This window comes from Strix aluco, chromosome 7, assembly GCF_031877795.1.
Source record: "Strix aluco isolate bStrAlu1 chromosome 7, bStrAlu1.hap1, whole genome shotgun sequence".
NCBI lineage: Eukaryota > Metazoa > Chordata > Aves > Strigiformes > Strigidae > Strix > Strix aluco.
This window is the reverse complement of record NC_133937.1, coordinates 31,642,501-31,664,686: the sequence shown is the minus strand read 5'-3', so window position 1 is coordinate 31,664,686 and position 22,186 is coordinate 31,642,501. Positions and strand designations below refer to the sequence as shown.

At 42.3% G+C, this 22,186-nt stretch overlaps 1 protein-coding gene across 24 annotated transcripts in view; it reads right to left on the bottom strand.

Annotated features, from left to right (window-relative positions):
- TCF7L2 (transcription factor 7 like 2) overlaps positions 1–22,186 on the bottom strand; it is a 181,168-nt gene that overhangs the window by 16,077 nt on the left and 142,905 nt on the right. For 12 of the 24 annotated variants that reach the window (XM_074831299.1, XM_074831300.1, XM_074831284.1 and 9 more), the window contains exons 5-8: positions 11,830–11,962; positions 9,577–9,679; positions 6,706–6,792; positions 220–360 (exon numbers count right to left, since the gene is read on the bottom strand). In XM_074831299.1, the coding sequence (XP_074687400.1) occupies positions 220–360; positions 6,706–6,792; positions 9,577–9,679; positions 11,830–11,962 (464 nt within the window). The remainder of the gene's footprint in view (positions 1–219; positions 361–6,705; positions 6,793–9,576; positions 9,680–11,829; positions 11,963–22,186) is intronic. The other 12 variants (XM_074831287.1, XM_074831289.1, XM_074831298.1 and 9 more) reach the window with 3 other exon arrangements.

Below are 22,186 nucleotides of genomic sequence, written 5' to 3'. Positions count from 1 at the left end.
TTAATAACTACCTGTCTATGTCACAGAATGACTCTGACTGTTACTATTATTTTGACACACTTTGGTAGTTAAACCATGTTCAAATCAATTAGAACAGAAGAGAAAAAGCAAATTTTACAGCAAAAACATTCCCACAAATGCGAGCCTTTTTAAAAGCTACACATGCACAGGTGATGCTTTAGGTGTTCTAAAAAGAAGACATGGGAAGCAACAACTTACGAGCTGTGGAGTGAGCCGACATCGCTCTGGGAAGATTCCTGTTTGACTGTTGGTGTGACTATGGCCGGATGAGGGATTCCAGTTGTATGTAAACTATGGTGTGGCGGGACCATGTGTGGAGGAAACCTAGAGGAGAGAAAGCTGTGTAAATCGTCAGAATAAAAATGAATGAATGGGGAGGGATGTGTACACACATTAAAAAAAAAAAAAAAAGGCATATAACAAGCACATGACAGCTAGACAAAGCATATGAAAGCTGGCAGCATTAATTAGCAATAAATTAAACATAATGACTCTTCTAATGTCATTAAAGCCAATCTTCCCCTTCATTATCATTACTGACATGAGACATCATGATTTTAATATCTTTAACAAAAGGCAAATTCAACTGGATGAACTTGAATGAAAGTGGAATTTCAGCTACCTGCAAGAAAATCCACCAGTCCATTTATTTGCTAAGAAATTATCTGTGGCAACCAAGGAATCAATTTTTATAGTTCTGAATCATGTTGTGAATTTGGGATGACATATTTTATTGCATATTGACAGCAAAATAAAATATTAATGCCAACACAATCTAGATGCATTTTTGATAATCCTTATAGATGCCTCATTAGCTACATTTTGTTGATGGAGCATAAGAAAATATTTATTCATGTCTAATAAATCTCTGAGCCACACTGCTTTAACAGAAGGTGGGAAGACTGTGGAATTAAGTCAATTTTGACCCATTAAGGTAACCTAGGAAGGCTTAAATTCATGCAAAATCACAGTCTAACCTTTCTAAGGAGAAAAAAAATGTTGTCAGCTTTATGGTTTATGGTCATATACATGGACAGGCCCCGGTCCTGCAACTGGATTCAGAGGGATGTGAAATCCTTCTGCATGAATCTAATTGCTCAGTTGGGGCCACAGCATGAACATGGCACAATCATTCAGACTTTTTACTTTTTAACTGAAATGAACAAACTTCCCAAAAGCAGGATTGACTTCTTATCATTATTTCTCAACAGTCTCAGAAAGGTTTTGCAGTGAATAAGGAAAGCACACTATGACTGACTGCCTTTCCCTTAGAAAACCCCCACTTAAGTCAACAGGTTTCCAAGGAATGGGATCTAACCTAATTTTGGCTCAGAAATAACTTGCTCCCAAATTCCAAAGCTAAACTGATCTGGCAAACTACAAGGCTTTTTTATCATTGCAAATACCTACTCTCATCCCAGATATTGAACCATCTTGGTCCAAATAAAATACCCCAAGAATATGGAACATGCAATGAGATAAAGAATTATTTCTTCTATCATCAATGTAGAATGATTTTTTCTATCAAACAGGATTTAAAATGGAGTGATATACCATGGGTTAGTAGACTGTGTACAAGTATCAGAAATATAATGGGATTCCTTTTCTTTTCCCCCTCTTACAAATTCCATTACTGAGCTTAACCCCCCCACCCAAACGGTCTAGACATTCCGTACATTCACAAGATGACACAGTAGTACTTTCATGAACAAGAGGTACTGTCCACTGTGAGCTCTGAGGATCTTTGTCTATCAGCTGGTAGTACTCAGGATCATTAGACAGAAGTATTTTGTCTTTGAAGGCAGTGGTGGGAAGAGCAGGGAGAATGTGAAATTGTTCGAACTGTAGAGAGTTGCAGCTCCTCACAAACAAAGGCATGGAGAGATGGAAAGGAGGAGGGTGTGATGGCAAGGGAAGAGGAGAATGGGCAGCAGAATGGCCATTCCTACTTATGCTGAAGACTCATGGACACAAATCTCCAAGCGGATTGTCAAAATGCCTTCCCCGCTCTCTGACAAAAGTAGCTGGCAGAGAAATGCACGTTTGGGGAAATGCTTTGGTGCGTGGTAGGTCAGAACAGAAGACAATGACAAGGCTGCATGGAGACCAACGTCCTGGTCCCACTTCTGCCACAGAATTGCCTCATCATCAGCAAGACACAACCTGGGCCTTTGTATCATTTTTTTTTTTCTGTTCTCCCTCTCTTTATTTTTGTGTGTATATATTTTGATTGGACATACTTGAAGTTTGTTCACACAGTGCCTGGGGCCTTTAGCCATAGTACAATGCAAACAGTAAAAACTAACAGTAAGCGCTTTTTTAAAAAAAAGTAACTTACAAACATGGGCGAAAATAAAACCCACGGCAAAATCCTGACCTCACTGGAAGTGGTATAAGCATAGTGATAAAAAGTTGACATGCATCCTATCAAATGACTGTCTGTCCTAGGCAAGACCCAGCGTTCAAGAGAGGACTATGCTGCTGGGGCTAGCGAGGGTTCAAACCAGAACGAGAGCCAATGACAACGGGACAATGAAGGATGAAGATGGAGACGAAAAGCCTACCTTCAGAGAGCAGGCAGGAAGAGCTGCACTTGTCTGACATGAGGACACGGAAGGGCATATACCAGCAAGTAAGAAAAGCTGAGTGAAGTGGTAGCACAAGGACAGAAGGGTATGAGAGTGGACCTGAAGAAGATTAGACTCATCACTGGAGGAGGGCTCCAAAATATCACAAAAGACTGATTACAGCTGCAGTTCATGGGGACAAAAGATGCGTGCTTGTTAAGCTTCTGAACAGGATCCTGTGGTGGGGCCATAACTGGGTCATAAACTTGCTTCTCAAATGAGGATCTGGTCAAAAATTAAAACACACTGCAAAACGAACTCTGCCTACATGATGGATTCTTGTATAGTCAGGATGTTCAAAGGAAACTAATTCCACAAAAGATAGGGGGTTGTTTTATTCATTTATTTTTGATGAAGATTTAAGTATCTCCAGCTAACAGAAAATTGAGGAGGGTGAAGAAAATCTGCAAAAAATGTAACTTCCCTCCCTAATTATGGGAAAAATGTTTTCCCAATTACTGTTTAGGAGAAAGAGAGTAAGCGTTTGCACATTGGAGAGTGACAGATGGGGAGGAAGGGCAGCGAAGGAGGAGAAGCCTCCACTGACTTCAGCTGGGCTGAGATTTTAGCCACTGAGTTCTAAACTTCAGAGACATGGGAGCCTTCATCAACAGGCAGCTGCAGCTCAGTAGTTATTTTCAGGGTGGCAGTTTCCCCAAGGAAATCGTGTTCATTACCAATGACCATTCATTATTTCACACTGAACCTCTCTCCCTCCAAGACACAAGGCTGCCTATTGGCCTTGCACACCCCTTCCTATGTTTTGGGCTATAAAAACATGCTCCAGAACCCAAAGTTGCTCTCACAACCCCATGGACTTCAGTGGGCTGGGTGAGGGTTCAGCCCAAAGTCTGAGTGCCTACTTATTTCCATGCAGACATCCACTCACATGGCAATACGTGTTAGGGAAGAGTGTTAATTTTTAGGTTCCTGGCTACACTCCAACTTCAATAATTACATTCAGCAAAAGTGAATTTCCCCTGAAATTTCAATTACAGAAGGTATTTTCCACTGCCACCATTTAAGTGTTGTGCAGTGTTTGTCTGGTGTAATTCTGCCAAATTATTTCCTGATTTCCTCTCATAGCAGTTGTTTTTTCATAGTGGGTCCACTGTTTGCCCATCAGTCAGCTAATCCAGTCTCAATCTACATTAAGGGCATATTATAGAGGGGTAATGAAGGATTGAGAGATGTTATAAGCATGTTGCATGCATACAAAGTGAGTGGGGCGATGCTACAAGCAGAGAAAAGAGTTGTAAATGGTTAAAACAACCCGAAGACACTACCTTAATAGTCTAAACCGTTTATGAAAATCACTATTAGTCACCCATTAACCTTTTATAAACTATTCATAAGCACGCTCTAACTAATGAACTGTAATTACTAAGCTTAGGGAATATTCAGGGTTGGGAAGCATTATATGCTCCAATGGTCTATACCATAATGCAGGCAAAAACGGGAACAACTTTTAAACAAGGCTCTGGAAAAATGTGGATGGAGGGCTGAGGTTGGGGTCTTCCCTGGCCTCAACATTTAGACAAAGCCAACACAGTGACCCCAAGGCTTGTACCAGGGCCCTGTGGGGCTGCTGCCCGGAGGCCAGCCATGAACAGCATGTCTATGGGCAAGCGTGGGCATCCCTGGGCACGCCAGCCCCATCTCCCAACTACGCTGGCGACTCAGGGCAAGGGCTGTCCCACGGCTGAGCTCAGGCACTCCAGCTGATACGGCGGGCATGAGAAAACATGCATCGACCCACGTATCAGAGCACGGTCTGCCCAGAGGGTGTTCCCATGTATGGGAAACCAGGAGGGAAGTTTCTGGGCTGAAACAAAGGATAAACATCTTAAATCTATTCATCAGTCTGCGTGTGCGCCTGAGCATGTGTGCGTGTATGGACTTATGTCAGAGACAAAAAGAAAGGCTGTGTGTGTATATGCACACCCCTCACCTTCGCCTAAGACATCCCCCTGTATTTTTTTCTCTAGAAGTATTCCATGAATTGCAATAAACACCCTAAAAATTCTAAGCAGCTCATTATATATCACTGTCTCCTTTTATGGCTCCAAGCCAGAATATAATGATGAGTCTTAACTTGTTAAGGACAACTAATTTTTTGTTCCTGGCTGTCTCAGGGGCTTCTCTCTTACTCACTCTCACTTTACTTCACTGTTGACATGTTTCTGTTAACTGGATGTCATCTGCCTGCCTTGATTTTATGCACAAGCAGTGGGATGCATTTTTCTGTGCAACAATTCTGCTTTGAGTTGCATTAGATTTGTCATTATTCTCTCATTTTCCCCTTGCACTTGTAACATTTCATCTATTCCTGCCTTATTTTTTGAGCCACGGTGCACCCACATTATGGTTTATACATGATCTTGCTCCCTTTGAAGCCGGCAGATTTCAGAGCCAGCCCTCGTCAGGAGAAGTGCCTGCTACCAATTTAGCAGGCTGAGGGCCCCGAGCTCCAACAACTCAATCTAAAGGGGGTCACAGGGTGGCACAAGCGAGTGTCAGCAAGTGCTGTTTAATTGCCAATCTAGGCTTCTCCATGGTGTTTAAAGTATAATGACCCATCACTTAATTCTGAGAAGTCCTGGCCCTGCTGCTGAATGGAATGAATATCAAAGGATGTGCTAGAACAGGGCAAGGAGCCTACATTTCCTATAACTGCCATAAGTATAATAGACCTCTACTTCTGTCGTCCCATTACCACAATAATGTATTTAATTTGCTGTGTACTCTTTTTAACTAGATACCTTTCATAAAGCCTATCTTGGGAATATAGCCTCCCCCCTCCCACATCTCCCCCCTCCCTCAAATGACTAGCCTCTCTAATAATAATTAAACTAAATCAAGCTCTACTTTGCCTCACACCATGCCTGCAAGTCTTTTATAGATATTAAAAAAGATTAAATGGAGGGAGGGAATCATTGTTTAAATTTACAGCTCTCTCCCCAACCCAGGACTTTTTCTCCCCTGTGCTGGGTCTATTCATTTTTTTTTTTTCAAAGTTCATTTTCCAGTTGTCTCTATTTGTTGGAGGAACACGGGCAAATTTTAATTTTTTGCTTTTACTCTACTTACTAAAGCACACAACACTCTATTTCCCTCCCATTCACTCACAAGCTCTAGTTAGAGGTTTCCATTTCTCAACAAGGTGTTTTTCCCCCCAGTGCCCCCTCCAATCTTTTCCTCCTTAAATTCTCTATACACCACCCTTCAAATATTAAACTGCAGAGATGGAGAGGAAGGGAGAGAGCAGGGAAGAGACGTGGAACCTTGCTATGTAATGCATGCTAATTTAATTATGTGCCATCATCAAAATGGATTAGCTGTTTCAGCCCATCAAGAAAGTCTAAACCTCCACCGATTTAATTAACCAGACTGAAAATCAGATGAACAGAAAATAAAACTATCATTAGGAGCAATTAGTGATTACTTAAACATAGTGCTGCCAACCAGTTTGTAAATAAAACTAGCAGCCCCTGGTAAATTAGATGGAATTAATTGGAGGTAGGGAGGGGGAGAAATATATAGTTCTAAAGCTTTAGAGGGTCAGGCAGACCCTTTTATGTTGACTATCAGTGTTTGGAGCTTTGGTAGAGGAAAACAGTGCAGTAACCTTCCTCCCAACTCTGCTTGAAGAACAGCCCTCCTCCCTTCCGAGACTCCCCTCTCACACACAGAGTGCTGCTCTGGGTGACAGCCACCAAGAAAGCAAAAGGTATCACGACTTCTCCTCCTTGCATTTTCAACATCACATCGTCCCAGCTTTTTAATTTTAGTTTGGCTTTTAAAAATAACTTCCTGCTCCTCCACCTCTCCCTCAAAAACAAATTCTTAAGGCAAGTGACACCACTAAGAAACCCTCTTCTCCAGTGGGAAGGTACCCCATGTCCTCTCCTCCTCCACCCCACCAAAAAACTAAGGATAACTGTTTAACTGAAGTGCCTTCAGAAATACACTTCCTACATGAAATGCCCTCCTCTAGAGAGGGCAGCAGAAGGAGTTACATTTGCTCTCGATTCAGGACCTCAGCATTTGGACTCACCTTGACATGGAAGCATTGACGGTCAGAGCTGTTGGGTAAGGGTGGCGGAAACCCCCTGTTGTGATTGGGTACACTGGCTGACCTTGCCTGGCAAAAAAGAAGGGAAAGAGAGGATGAGAGAAAGAAAAAAGGGTTTAAAAAAAAAAAACTAAACAACAAAAAACTTCTCTCTGCACAGTAAGCTTTATTCTCATTTGATCAGAACAAAAATCTTGGGGATTGTACAGCAAGGATCAAAGGAAAGAAACACAGAACAATTTGAATGCCATAAATCTGATAGGAATGGCTAATTAAATTTTATAACCTCTGCTTATGTCAATAGAGACCCTCTCCCCAAGCTGAAACTAGGTGTTTTGTTGTAATAATTAAAGGCGAAGTCTCGCTTGCTTTAATGGAGCCATCACACTAATTGAGGGCTACACATCCAAAGGAAAACAATAATGAATGTAAATTTATACCAAAATAAAGTACAGTGAATCAAAGGACTTCAGTTGCGCTTTGGGCCTCTTTCGGTATTTAGATCTCGGTGAGAAAACATTAAATTAACAGAGCTTAATTTGTAGCCTTTTGTCAGATTAACAAGTGTTGACAAGAGTTACCGGGGGAGAGTCCCCAAGAAGTATTGTGGGTAACCAATAGACAATCACACCTCATTACAATAATTAAAAAATACAGCAACATGCAAAACAGCATCCTCATGAAAGACACACAACTTTTTCTGATTGAGGTTTGTCTGTGCTGGCTAGTTCTTTTCATCTGTCCTTCAAATATATCATCTGACTGGGCAGGATGCTTTCTGGGAGGGTACTATCCTAGAGACATCCAGGCCGGTTGAGGACAGATGGGTTGGGAAGTTGATGGTGAAGCACAAGTGCAACGAGAGGGGAAGTGAAAACCTTGAGTTACTTCTGCAAGGTTGGCCATGCTACTCCTAGAGTGAAAGCAAATGTGATAGTATCAGCCCTCAACAAAAGCCACTCGGAGAAGCTGTAAGAGCTGTGGGTACGTAAGTATGCCATGGGTGCTGACGTGTTATAAACCAGCAGCGATGACAAGAGTCTTCCTGTGACAGAGGTGGCCATTAGCACCTGCTTGATGAAACTGGCCACACATGGCAACATTCACATGGTTTGGCTGCCATGACATGAGGTTCAAGGAGGACAAACCTGTGTCTGCACACATAAAGGTGTAAGGCTCTGAGACACAGATGAGCAATGAGGCACTGGTCAACACAGTGAGGAATTTCTTCCGTGCACTCTCATGGCTTTAATGTTACTGACTTTTGGCATTAGCTGAGTTTATTTGTTTTAAACGCTGAGGCTGTTACTGTGCAAACTTGATCTAAGCAGTGGCAACAAAGGAGCATGAAATGGCTGTACTGCAGCTACGCCCTGTACACAAGAAAGAAGAAGAAAAGGAGCTGACATGTATTCTGCCAGTGTTCAGGGTGTCCTATGTAAAAAGTAAATCACCACAAATGAGGAGGAATTTAAGATTTCAGGGAGCAATGCTCTGGGTTTTTCTTCTGCTCATGCTGTGCTCTTCCGGAGAAACAGCCTTCTGCAGAGAGCAGATGGACATGCTTCACCCTCAGAGTGGGAGAGCCTCTACCCAAACAAGTTGCACGACCACCCTGCGAGGAAAGAGAGTCTGCAAAGTGGCCAGAAGCAGGCTGCTGTGGCTGAGGTCTGAGCTCCAGCTCTCCTGTATCCGCACTTCTGTGCTTGAGAAAGGCCCCCAAAACCTTTGACACTAATCCCTCTCTCTGCCTGAGACCTGGGGGTGTGTGTGGACCCCCTGCTCTGCCCTGGTCTCCTATGGGGTGTGAACTCCACTTCCTTATGGAGGGCAAACTTGTGAAGAGGTATTTTAGCACAGCTGGCCAAACAACCTCGACAAGGAACAAACTATTTCTACCTTTGGGCAATTCATTTCTAAAGAAATATGATCTCCCCGAAATTGATGAGGCCTGTTGCTGTGTCAGAAAAATAGGGTAGTAGTCTTGATTTATAATGCAGAGAACTGTTGTATCCAGCAACACAAATGCATTTTATAAGTATTTAAATCAAATATACTGTACAAAAGGCCTGGGCAGTGCTAAAGTGCATTATAAACCCACTGCAGAGATGGCAACATAAGAAAAAAAAAAAAAAAAGACTCAATTACGGGGGGAACCTCATACCCAGCAAGGCTCTGCAAGTGGGATATGAGGAGCTGAAAAGAAAACAAAACCCCAAACTAACTTTCCATGGCTTTTTTCTTAGCCAGTTTTAAAGTAAACTAATTCCTCTTTCTTGTTTGCAAGAAAATTCCATTCCTCAGATGCCAACTGCCCAGCCACGTCTCGGCCAGGAATGTTGCTCACTGGTCGATGTAAAGCTCTACCGTTTCAACAAGAAAAATGAAAGGGGTTTCAATGAGGAAGGCCAATGAAATTTAAAATTGCACATTTATAGTGAGGATGGCCCTGGTAAAAAAAGAGTCAATGAGAACCACCCTGAGCTCACAGAAGACCAAATCTGAGAAAAAACCACATGGTGCAGTATAAGGGCATTAATAAAAAAAGGACGTTTCTGCAGAAGGGTATAAAAATTCATGCTTCACCAGCCATCAGCTGGTTGAGATGACATGCAAAGCTGTGTCCAACTACTCATGTTTGTTTAAGACCATATGACCTGGCATAAGTTTTAATTAAGCTTCACGAGGTAGGTAAATTCATAACCACTCAATGAAGTGGCAGTTGGCAAACAGACTTATCTCAATGCACACACACATGCGCACGCACACACACACATATATACATACACAATTTGAACATAAATTTTACACATCAAAAAAGAAAAAGGAAATTAAAAAAATGGAACTCCTTACTGTGGTACTAACCATCCTAGCGGATGGGGGATTTGTCCTACAGTGCCTGGTGATAACGGATAATAAGGAGATATATCTGGAGGATGTGGAGGCCTTGGAATTCCTATGGAAGAGGAACATAAAGCAGCGTTAGTATTGAGACATGAAAATAAATAAAATACAGGAAAATGCATATATGTTTCTAAATTGTTATGTATTCGTTTTTATTACAATACTCATGGCTTCACTTTGGGGTTCCAAAGGCTCTTTCACAGCCTTATTTTATAAAGTGAGACTCTTGGCATATTGTTAAATGAGATTCAACCAGAAAAACTGATGTGATTCCCTCCCTCAGACACCTCTCCAATCGGAGATAATTATTTTGTTATTTAGAATAAGAATTTAGAAGTCTCAGCTATAGTTTTGGTGTGACGCTGTGCTAGGTGCTGTCTTAAACACTCAACAGAAAGATAGTCCCTGTATCCACTTCATGGTTATTTTAGTCTCAGAGTCACCAAAACAGCACAGGCCCTACCCATACATTGACTGGGTACTCAACACCATGGCGTTACTCCAAAGTAACCTCCAAAATGAGTTACAAAGTCATTGTAATTGCAAATGATGCTTGCTCTTGGGAAAACCTAGGCAACCTTTCCTGAAACCTAGGTGGAGGTGAGAGCCCCTGGAAATGCTTGGTAGAACCGGGGGCAGATGTTGAAGGTGTGCAGAGGAGGACAGGGATTCCACCCGTCCTCTCTGAAACCGATGCAGTTCCTACTCAGAGGGCAGAAACCAGCTCCAAACACAAGCCTGAAATCTTAACACTCCTTACCTTAAGAGCAAGTAGGAATTACTCAGAGGAGTAAGGGTTACAAGACTGGGTCTTTCAATTAACAAGCCAGAGCACAATTACACAGCAGAAGCAAAATGAAAACAGAGAGCATTAAAAGGAAGGGGTACTGTATTCATGGCTAAAAACTATTTTTTTAAGTCACTCGGGAAGCTTTTAATCTCTAAATTAAATCTCCTTGTGTGACATTTTCATGCAGACATTGCTTTTTCTCCATTACAAAACTCAAACAGATTAACTGGGCTTTAACCATCCGGCGAGCTATTTGCACACTTGAAAGAATGTTCACAGAAGAAAAGTAAACAGTCTACAGACGTTAATCATATGTTTTACGATAACCGTTTAAAAGCTATTCCCTGTACTACCATTATTTAAATGAGAGGTTGACTATGCCATTCACTTGCAATACCCAGGGATGGTGAGATGGATTCCTTTTAAGCCATGTGAAGTTAGAATTAAGCACAATTAAAAGGGGGCCCCAGTTGAAGCATAGGGAGTGAAAACTAGCTAATGCACAGCCTCATTCAAGGGCTGGAGTTTAGATAAATTATCTGCATACGTTAAGGCTGTCACAGAGCGATTCCTTTGACATGAATTCAGTTTCTAATGTACTTTCCAATTAACTAGCTGGGATTTGGATTAACAAAAACAAAACCACTGTCACTAGGAACTCAATGCAGCCCGAAGAAAGAAGATTGACACTGTTTGACTTCTCTGGGCCCTCAGGTTAAACAGGGACTCTTAAAAAGTTAGAATAACATGTAAATTCTACTCTGTAACACCAATAAATCTAGTCAGGGTTTTACGCGGTGCTCTATATTCAAGAAGACTGCCCTTCAGGCTGAACTGAGAGTTGGGTAGACTTACACTGGGGAAAAGAGTTGCAAGTGTAGAGCTAGAGCTAAGTAGTTAGAGTGGATGAAAATTCAACATTATAGGAGAAAAATGGCTGAACTCCTGACACAGAAACAATGGGATTTGGGGAATTAAAAGAGATTCATTTTGAAACCGGTCGTGACCCACCACCTTTAAAATTCCAGCTGCAATTTTGTAAGTGCAGATCACAGAACGTACATGTTTAATTCTCTGGGTCATGCATGCAAACCAAGCACTTGGTAGATCGAACTACTAGGTGGGGTAACATGCTTGCAAAGAAACACACCTGCAAACGACCCCACACATGCAACTCTGGTGTCATCCTGAAGAAGCTTTATGAAAATTCACCCAGTAGGTTTCCTTCTGAAGCCTAATTGGCTTAAGAAGAAACTATTTTGTCTGGGTTCTTGCATGTGTTTGACATTTTACATGCCCCCTTTGGTGCTCCAGCATGGGAAATCCTTCCTCCTGCACTCCTTCCCCTAATACGCAAAATGAAAAGATCCACCCACCCACTCTCAAAAAACTCCAAACTATTTTCCACCTACCTGTTTTGGGATCTACGTCGGCTGGTAAGTGTGGAGGAGGGTTTCCCGGTGTGAAGTGCTCATTGCTGTACGTGATAAGCGGCGTAAGAGGGTGTACATGGTGTGGGTGCTGCACAACTGGCACTTTGTTAGACTGTCAAGAAAAAAAGGTTGACGGCATTAGAGGAGTGCCGGGTACTCCCCACTTGCAGCACGAGGCATGACATATGGAAGTCTGAGTACCCAGGATTTCAACACGCTCCTCAGACTTTTCCAGATCCCTTCTCAGCGTCACCCTTGCAGTTTTCCCACCCTCTTGCTTAAAACCTCCTCACACACTTTCCCCGCTCCTGAGTTTCTTTAATCTCTTTGACCTGTCGTGCTCCTATACAGAGTAACAGGAATTCTTTAAAATTTTTCCTTTTTATTTTAGAATCTTGTGCTTCACCTCCAAGATGCAGGCAGACTCCTCAGTGAGGGGCTGACGGAGTCCCCCATTTAATTAGCACGACACCCAAATGCTCACTGACCTGTAGGTCTTTTCCTTTCCCCCTCCTGTCCTCACTTTCAGTTCTGCATTTTACTGCTCATTGCAAATACTCCAGATAAAAAGCCTTTGTAGTGCTAGAGTATTCCCTTCATCAGCAAGCATTAAGCTGACAAGCGATCACCTGCATATTTTATATCTATATATATATATATTTTAGAAGAGCTGATTAATTATCAATTCATCAGAGAGCACTAATAAATGGAAACTGGATACTGATGAATTAGGCTACTAAAATATTCAGCTATATAAATAATGGCAAAAACAGAGATAAAGCCATTGAAATTAACACTTTGGCGGGGGCAATAATCATTGAGATATCATGAGGTTTTCCCTGTCACATTCCTAGCTCGGAGGGGGGGGAGGAACCCAAAACCTTTTCCCTTTTTCCTTAACAACAATAAAAAAAAAAAAAAGAAAAAAAAGAAAAAAAAAAGGAGTGAATGAATGAAAGGCTGAACTGTAACTTACCCTTACAAGATCACAAAGAAAAAATTAAGCTGAAACAAGCGAACTGCTGGACCATTTACTGCGAGTAATCCAATTGCAAAAAACCCTATTCCCCATAGAGGATTTTCACTAAAATCCTACAACAGGGACATTTAACCAGATTAGGTACCAGCAAAGATAAAGAGGCTGGTATTAGATGATGAATGGATTAGAGTCAGGTTTCATTTTAGAATGTGTCTTCATTTCCTTTTATTACTTTAAGTAAGGAACAACTTGCATTAACATCAAGTAAAAGGAATCACATTAAAATAAAGTAGTGATACCACGGTGGCCCCCGATAGCGCCGCTGCCGTTCAGGCTCTGCCAGTGCTCTCCTGCTGCGCTCTCCTGCCCGAGGACGGCTCTGACCCCACCGCTCACTGCCCAGCACCCCCAAACACACGCGCCCTTGCCACGCCACTTTAGACAAGTTATTATCTGATCTTGGTTCGAACGCTCCAGCTTCCCTTAAAAGCATTTCAAAAATAATGCAGTTATTCTTTGGGAATGTGTTTCTAGACTGGGGGAAGGAAGAGGGAAGACAGACTGAGAGCTAGGAGGAAAAGAAACATCAGTCTTCCCTGAATAAATGAGAAGTCTCTCCGTTGTGCTTTGGTCAAGCTAAGCTTCACCTTCGGCTCTTGCAGCTTCCCCCACCCCACAAGGCTCCCCCAGCCTCAGCCCCAGCTTCTGCCATACGTAGCTCTTTGGCTCACACCTTTGACAACCTGCAGAAAAAAAAGTGTGCATCCAAGAGAAGCAAGTCAAAGAGCAATGCTTATGCTTCCTACAAATTTTACCGTGTTTATCGTTTTTTGAGGCCCTTCCACGGAAATATTCCACTCTAACACCATGCATGTGGCACAGGAGAGTCCCACGTCAAGCGGCCACCACGCAGGACACAGCGTGGTGATGACAACCAACGCTATGAATTACAGCACATTGTGTTGGTTGGGTTGTAGGTCAGAACTTCTGCCAGCTGCAAGGACAACTTCTGATCGCACAGATCCATAATGGTTTCACATCAGGGGAGCTATGGGGATTGGTCCCTTGATTCAGAAAGCCGAAGGAGATGCTCTAACCCAAAATCTGTTCTCTTCCAAGTGAACCAACCTAAGCAGTCAGAAAGTAACTGAAGGGTTTGGTAAGGGCTTCACGTAACAAATCACATTACACACCATGCAAACTAGGCATCTACTCAACAACACATGACATTATATACCAAATAACCACTTGATCTGGTTAACAAAAAACCAATCATTCCCAGTAAGAGGGAATTTTTGCTGGTCGAGAATTGCGTGAACTCTTACTGTTAGGTGACCCACAGCGTGGCTGGTAGCTGCTGCAGCTTTGTGCTCTCCCAACTCTATCTTCACACCATTGCAAAAAACCCTCACCCAGATCCTGACAGACATTGAGGGCTGTCTTCCAAGGAGAGCTTATTTTCATAGAAACTGGAACTGGTTAGTTAAAAAAATAAGTAAGTGACAGAATAACATTAGAGGGTCAGACTTAAGCCGACAAACAAGAAACAACACATGAGAGGAAAGCTGGACTTACATGCCTGTATCACCAAAGCCAGATATACCATAGGGAGTTACATGTAAACTGTGGGAAACTACCACCCACTGCTTTCATACACCAAGACCCCCCACAATATCTCCACAAAACAACGTGAGTGCTAAATTATTACGTATTTTACTTAACACCTTTCAGAGAAAAATAAAAAGCAAAAGGAAAAAAAAAATCAACAAACAAGAGCTTGAACCTTACACTACAAACTTTTTCCTGGGTAAGTAATTTTTATTTGGGTGACTGCCCTGCAGTCAAACACAGACAATTTATATAAAGGTAGTGGATGTAAGGGTAGGATACTTTTTTTGCCACTCCGATGATGCTGGGGCAGAGGTGTGGGGAGAATGTACCAGGGGAAAAGGGGAAACTGTCATCTACATGGTCAAAAATATGCTCTCCAGGCGTGTGATCCACTGCCCTTGCAAATCAGTCTGCATCTGCATCACTACCCTGGGCTAGGTTTGTATTCCGTTTTGCACTGTTTATCACACACTGAGAAAAGGGACGCAACTCCGTTCAGAATAGCACACCCCATTTGCAAGCCAAGCTAATCATGCATAATATGCTAAATAAGCTGCTCTTTAAAACCAGCATTCCTGAAGTTAACTAAGCTTCCTTGGAAAACAGAAAAAGAAAAGACTAGCTGGGAAAGAGCAGGATTAATCCTGCACATGCATCTTCCTTTGAAGTCAATGGGAGCTCTGCCTGAGTAACAAGTGTGGTCCTAACCCCATCCACTGGCAATGAAAGGTAAACCACAGCAGCCATCAATAGGAGACACCTATTAGATGACCTCAGCCATCCCCCTGCCAAAGGCCCTTCTCCAATATACATTTGCCAGTACTTTATCAAGGGTAGTTTTAAGCTAAAAGCCATTGTGAGATGCAGGAATTTCTCTGGCAACTTGAAAAACTCCATTTATGGCTGTGTCAGGCACGGAAAGGGGAGCTGCACCGGTACGCACAGATTAGCATCAGGGCATGTGGCAAGAAGATGGGAACAAGTCAAGATTTGTAGAGAGAAATCCCAGCATCTACAAAGTACCAAGTCATCTGCTGGTAAATCACTCCTCTCCACTGAAAGCTGTGGTCTCATACTCTGGGTTAGAGGGCACGGTAAAGAATTGCAAAAAAACAACAGAAGTTTGCTTTTCTTGATAACCCCCGCCTGAAGCAAACCAGAGGAAATTGTCCCCATAGGGACTCAACTACTAAATCTCTCTATATGAATTTGAAATGCTTCTGGGAGTGCTTAAACACAGATGACTTTAAACACTAATGGAGCTCTGGAATGAAAAAAAAAAAAAAACACCCCACAACAAATTTTGGACTGATATATGTTTGAGAGGGATACTGAGATCCATTTAGCCTAAGTTCTGATAGGTGCCTTCAGGGAACAAAAAAAATATCCGAACTTCAGATTTAAACTGCAGGGGATTGTGTGTATAAATTGCTGTGTATTAGTCTTTGTTGCGTGGTAAGGACATTTCATTAACAGGATGAAAGATGCTTCTATGCGTATACAGCCCAATTTAATACACCCCACTGATGAATACTCCCCATTTATTGAAGAAGTTAATACATGCTGTATAAATCAATAGTTCCTAAGTCTCTGAAAGCAACATAAGACTTGCACGAGATGAAACATTGTATTGTTGAGTACACAAAGAGAAACCAACCTTCAAATAGGAAGAGTTTGTTACTGTAATTTCTGTTTGCAAATTCATAGCTTGTTTGGCTTTGGTAATAAAAACATGGTATCAACTCAGAGAAAAACACGCCAGAGAAGCCGGAGCATTCGTCCTTGCTGGGATAACGTGGTGTTAGTAAAAGCAGGTCTGCAAAAAAAGCCACCCAGGCTGAAAACACGCCATCATGGCACTGCAGCACCGAAGCAGCCAAACCCTTCGGGCCTCAGACGAATGGCCTGCGGGAGAGTCCACTCCGCCACATCCCGGGCCGAGCAGCCACGGGCAGCGCAAGGGGATGTTCCTGCCCCAGCACAGCCTGAAACACTGGCTGCTGCCAGCACAGCTCCCGACCTTTTAAGTGTACTTAAAGCCTCAAGTCCTGTTCGCGAGGCAGGGACGGGCTGCCAGGCACCCCCCAACCACCTGCAACCAGGAACGTGGCAAGAGAGAGACGCTTGCACCCTGGACTCCCAGAGCCCCCTCCCCTCCCTCCACTATGAGTAATGGAGGAGGAATGAGAGCTCGCCATTCACCTTAAAACCTATTAATCAACACACACTGAAAACAAATGGAGCTAGAGCTCCGCCTGTCTTTTTTGCCATGTCCTCCTCTTCCCCATTTCCCCACTGCTTTCCCTTTCTTCTGAAGAAAGATGGGCCCTGAAAGTGCCTTTATGAGCTTAATACAATAAAACAAAAGCAGCACAGAAGAGGGTTTGTCAGCCTTTTCCCCTCCTCCAGGGTGGATGCAGAAGGTCGACAGTGGTCTTGATTTAGCAGGCCCTCCTGGAGTTGCTCCCTGGGCTTAGCAAAGGGTACCATTCAATACCAGTTCACATTAAAAAATAGGTTTATAACTTGTCTCCTTGTATTTTCCAGATGGTGCTATTGCAGTTATACTGACTATGGCCAGTGAAATGCTAACAAATGTTCCTGAGCTGCTCTGCAGTTCCAAAGATGTTCGTAAAAGGAGAATTTCTTTTCTTCTAAAGGTTGCTCTCTCCTTGGTTCTGCCTAGGAATGACAACCCCTCCCCAAATCAGAAAACTAAGTTGCAAGAAAAGGCAAATCCCAAAATCTTGCTGCAAATATTTGAATATTCTTCCATTTCCATCCAGGGTCACCAGCACCCAAGTCAGAGCATCCATCAGTAAGCACCAGCCTGGCCCCGGGGATCACCCACATCAGCAGCCACTCTGGGTGACACCCCAAACTTCAATAAGGAAACTGCAAGCCATTCAGGTTAACTGAAAAGCTAAAGCCAACCAAACCCATCAGCTATACGTAACTCGGTCCTCATCCCCTTTCCAAGCATAAAAATTCAATGCCAGTGATGAAGCATTTCCCGAAAAAAATCGAAGATTTAATACTACCCAGCTCCCTTTAGCTAGTGGAGTCACAGTTTAATTTTTTAAGGATGCTTTCACACCTGACTAAGCATTTTCTCCTGAAAACTACTTCCCCTTCCTTGCTCCATTATGGCTGATACAGTGGCCTGAGCCCTTTCACAGTTTAATGTAGCTGATTTCTGCCTAAGGTCCTGCCCTAAGCTAACTGCCCATTGTAGCAGGAGACAAGGCCTCCATTGATAATCACAACTCGCCCTGATAAAAAAAAGGCTCATTTTCTTCTTTCACACAAATGATGACAGAAGCACTGACAACCATGTGCTGGGACAATACCCCCCCTAGACAGAGCTTGACAAAAAAACCCCAACCCCCCACTGCCCTCCTCTTAATAAATAATAAAAAAAAATAAAATTGGGGGACACACACACTTTTGCATCCTTCGGCTTCTTCCCCCTCCCTCCCTGACCATCTTCCAGGCCAGCGAGCGCCTACCTGCTCCTGCAAGAACTGCTGGCTTTCCAAAAAAACCCTGTGCTCTATTAGCAACCTCTCAGACAAAACAACAAAACCAGCTTCCTGGCTTTAAGTGTCCAGCAATTCATTCAAGAAATGAACAGTTTTCTTTTTTTTTTTTTTTTCCCCTTCCCCTTTAACTATGATGAAATGCCCCCTGCATACTGGAGCACTAAGCCACCGTGCTTGACATTTTCTGCATCCTTCCTGTAAGGGAGCGGTACCGAGGGGAGGGGGTGGGGAAGTGAGGATTTAAGATGTTCAGGAAATTTCCACTTAATTTCGCCAAAAGGCAATTATGTGAAATGATCTGGTGACAATTAGCATACGACAAATCCTCTAGCGTAAAAGGGAAAGAACTGGGATTTAGCTATCTAATTACTGCCTGTTAGTTCTTATGCAGGAGAATTAAAAACACTAGTAGTAAAACATTATTATTAAGTGTGCTCACACTTTGCTTTCAAAGCTGTTGTGGACTGTAATCTTACTTCTATGGTATCTGGGGTGTTTTTTTAAGTAAAAAAAAAAAGAAACTTGGGGTTTTAAATACAAGTTAAGTGCTGCATTCTTGGACCATGTGGTGTTACTCTAATGTCAGGTCAGACCCAGACAAGCACCTGCTACACAGCTGTGTATTTTGAGATTGTGCAGCAACACTTGGAATTACAGTTACACCAGTTAGATTTTTACCTCGCTCATTCACTTAATGCTTTATCGATAAAAAGAAAGCACTCTGCTGTATCTGCTCTGTCTGATCTTGGCATACAAATTTGGACACCAGAGTTACCTCAGCCTGTAGCCCAGAAACTGTGGCCTGCACGTATCCAGCCAAGCCTTACACTATCTCAAAATTAGAGATGATTTGATCAACAGGTGGATTTCCCTGAACGAGGAGGACAGGGTAGTGCTCAGATTCTTCACGTTTCAGGCATCGAGGTGCCCAGATCTATTTCTTCTATTACAAAAGGACAGGCACAGTTTCTTCCCCAACCTGACAAATACTCGGTGCTTTTTTTGCATACTTTAGTTAATTACTAGACAGATACTATCTCTGCAGAGCAGGCAAGCCTTCGTTCATGTCTAACAAGGCAAAACACAGAAAGACTCGGCATACATTAGACTAAACGCAAAAAAACACTGTAGTGCAGTGGTAGTATCAGTACAAGGTGTGCTGGATACACAACCACTAAGGAAAGAGACTGGTGAAACGTAAGCAGGTCTTCAGGAAATGGTCCTGAACATAAAAGGGGTGGAGAGGGGAGAGACACAGAGCAATAATGCAAGCACAAAAATTCAGAAAATATAGGAAGAAGGGAGAAGTGAATATAAGCAAAAGGGTGCTTATAGTTGCCCTGATAGACCTTATTTGCTACATGCTTTGTATGAATACCTAGTAATGCAATTTTACTTACTGCCTAGCCTTCCCTAAAATGACACATTATAAACAGCTTTAATTCTTGCATATAAATCGCTGATTTCAGCACTAGACAGACATACACTGTAGGAGAAACAGCCCCACTGATTTTGTTAGGGTATCTGTGACTTCTGTCTACAGTAAGAACTTGCATGTGAGGCTGTTAAAAAGCTGCAAGAAATTTAAAAAAAAATAGCATGCATGCCTATACCCACTTACATTTGGCAATTTCAGCAACAACAGCATTATTAAAAAACTAACATGCATACACATGCCTTAAGATACGATACCAAGTTTTCAGTACAGCTTTTTAAAATGCAGTATTCACAAATTATAGCAGACTGTGCTCAATACTGATACACAATATATGTAGCAAACGTATATTAAATACCTTAACAAATAAAGCTCTAAAACGTTTCCATTTTTAATGTGCTAAAAACATTACACGCCACCACAAAACAACTGAGTGATGAAATTAAGTAAGTTCAAATCAATTACTTCTTGAATAAATCCAACAAAGTTTCCCTAAAAATGTGATATTAAATGCACATCAGAACTGAAACACCTTGCAAATATTTTGGAAGAAAAGAAACAGGCACCTTTATAGAGTGCTGTCAGGCCTTTCGCCCCAAGTCCCAATAAAAAGAATTCCTTTAAAGGTAAAACGTTTACAAGATCTCATCCCCAGCCATGTAAAACCTGCATATGCAACAACATGCAGTGAAAGAAGAAACATTTACATAACTGTCTTTTTAGATTAATTATAGATTAATTCTACAGAATTTTATCCCTTGTTTTATACAAGAAAAGGCAAATAAATCAACTAAGCTACTCAGGTAAAGGTACCACACAGTACTGAAGTGATAGAAATCCACCTCCTGGATCTGTAGGCAAGCTTGGCAGAGTTAGAAAGGAAAACAGCAGAAAACTCAAGACTCCCACAAAACCTCCGGTGAAAATGAGATGCTTTCTAAAATTCTTAAACACATTTCTATTTTCTATGTATGATTACGGGCAACATACAGAATTGGCTGAGGGGTAGGTTTACTTTCTGTAATATATATGATAGGAGAAAAAAAGTCTCATGGACTTCTGATAATGAACACAGAACCACTGTGTCAAAACACAGGTTCTCTCATATTTATCAACATTCAGTATTACTTTTCATATTTTTTTATCACTGGGCAAAATAATTTTTATGTAGGGTCCCTAAAATTTTCATCTTTCAGATTACAGCTGAGCTTTCAGATGAATTCCGAAAATTTAAATGAGTGTCAACCAAACACAGGATCAAAAGCACCCAATTGAAAACTGCTACATACTATTTTTAATAATTTCAAAACAAAAAAAAGAAAAAAAATCTTGTTTTGTGTATGACAAGAGTTAAACCGTTCCACCTCCAAACCCCCTTAATTGTAACATATGTGCCCTGCCACAAACCAACTTTTTTTCCTTAAAAAAAACCGCACCAAACATTTTTACCTTCATGGTTTCAGAGTTAAGGAAATATCGTACTGAACTGAAGAAAGCTTTGAAGTGGCCCCCTCTGCCCCAAAGGAGAAAAAGAAAAGAAAAGCTAGTGATGTCATGGTCACTGTGTGAATGTATGACTGCGGGTGTAACGCACAGCTAATACACGCGCGCACACTTCTCCCTCGCTGGTAACCATTGTTCAGCATCCAGAAATCAGCCCCTGAAACCTGCTGTACACCAGGCTCTGAAATGCCGCCCCCCCCCGCCCAACACACCCGGATCCCACCCTGGATGCATGAGAAAAAATTTCTTCACCCCCCACCCCCCCTCCCCGTTTCCATAAACCAAACCCCAAAATCAGGCGGAGGGAAGGGCAAAGAGGAGGAGTGCAACAACTCTGCCCCGCTGCACCATTGTGTCGCGACAAAACAGCGCTCTGCCGCTCGCTCCTCGCCACCGCTGTAAAATTAAAGTGTCATCGAAAAGTCGTGCTTCCCCCTACTAAAAAAGACGATTACCATAAAATAAATAAATAAAACCAACATTGCTAACAAAGGTCACAGCTGGAGATGCTTGCTTGATTTCTTACCCCCCCCCCCGCCACCTTTTTTTTTTTTTTGATTCCACACAGGAGGAAAGAAAAGAAGAGGGAGAGAGGGGGAGAGGGAGAAAAGTCACATCAGAAGTTCAATGGTCAAGACAGAAAGCGCGCACACAGAAAGTGCTACTCACCCAGCAATTCAAATTGAGATGCCAGCAGCCGAACTGCTGGAAGAGAGAGAACCCAGAGGCAAGCGCTCCTCCTTTACTACTCAAATCTTCCATTCCCACTAAAATTGCATCCCTCGGGTACATAACAGCTTTGTCTTTCCTTCTCTTAACCTCAAAAACTTTTTTCTTTACTGTCTAGATGCCAATTGCGCTGGCTTTGTATTATTTTCCTTGCAGCTTTTCTCTCTCTTTTTCTTTCCCCACTCCCCCCCTTCACTTAAAGTACTGGAAAAGCTGTCTTAAAAGATCAAGATGTCTCCAGTTTTTTGGCCTGGTGTTTTCTGAATGCTCAAAATCCACTGTCATGTTGGCTGTGAGAAGTGTCTTATTTCTAAATTGTCGGCTGCAGTTATCAAAATTTAGAGAAGCCTCCTGTCTTTTCCGATATAGCACTTTACCATCATCCTTCCAGGGAGTGGGGAAAAGACTTTCCCCCCCCCACGCAGGTATGTCTGCTCAGAAGAGCTAAAAAGCAGTTACCTTGGAAATCAATGACAATGCTACTACAACCCAGGTTGCACAGGTATTACTAAGTGCAGCGAGGAAACGCCGGCCGGC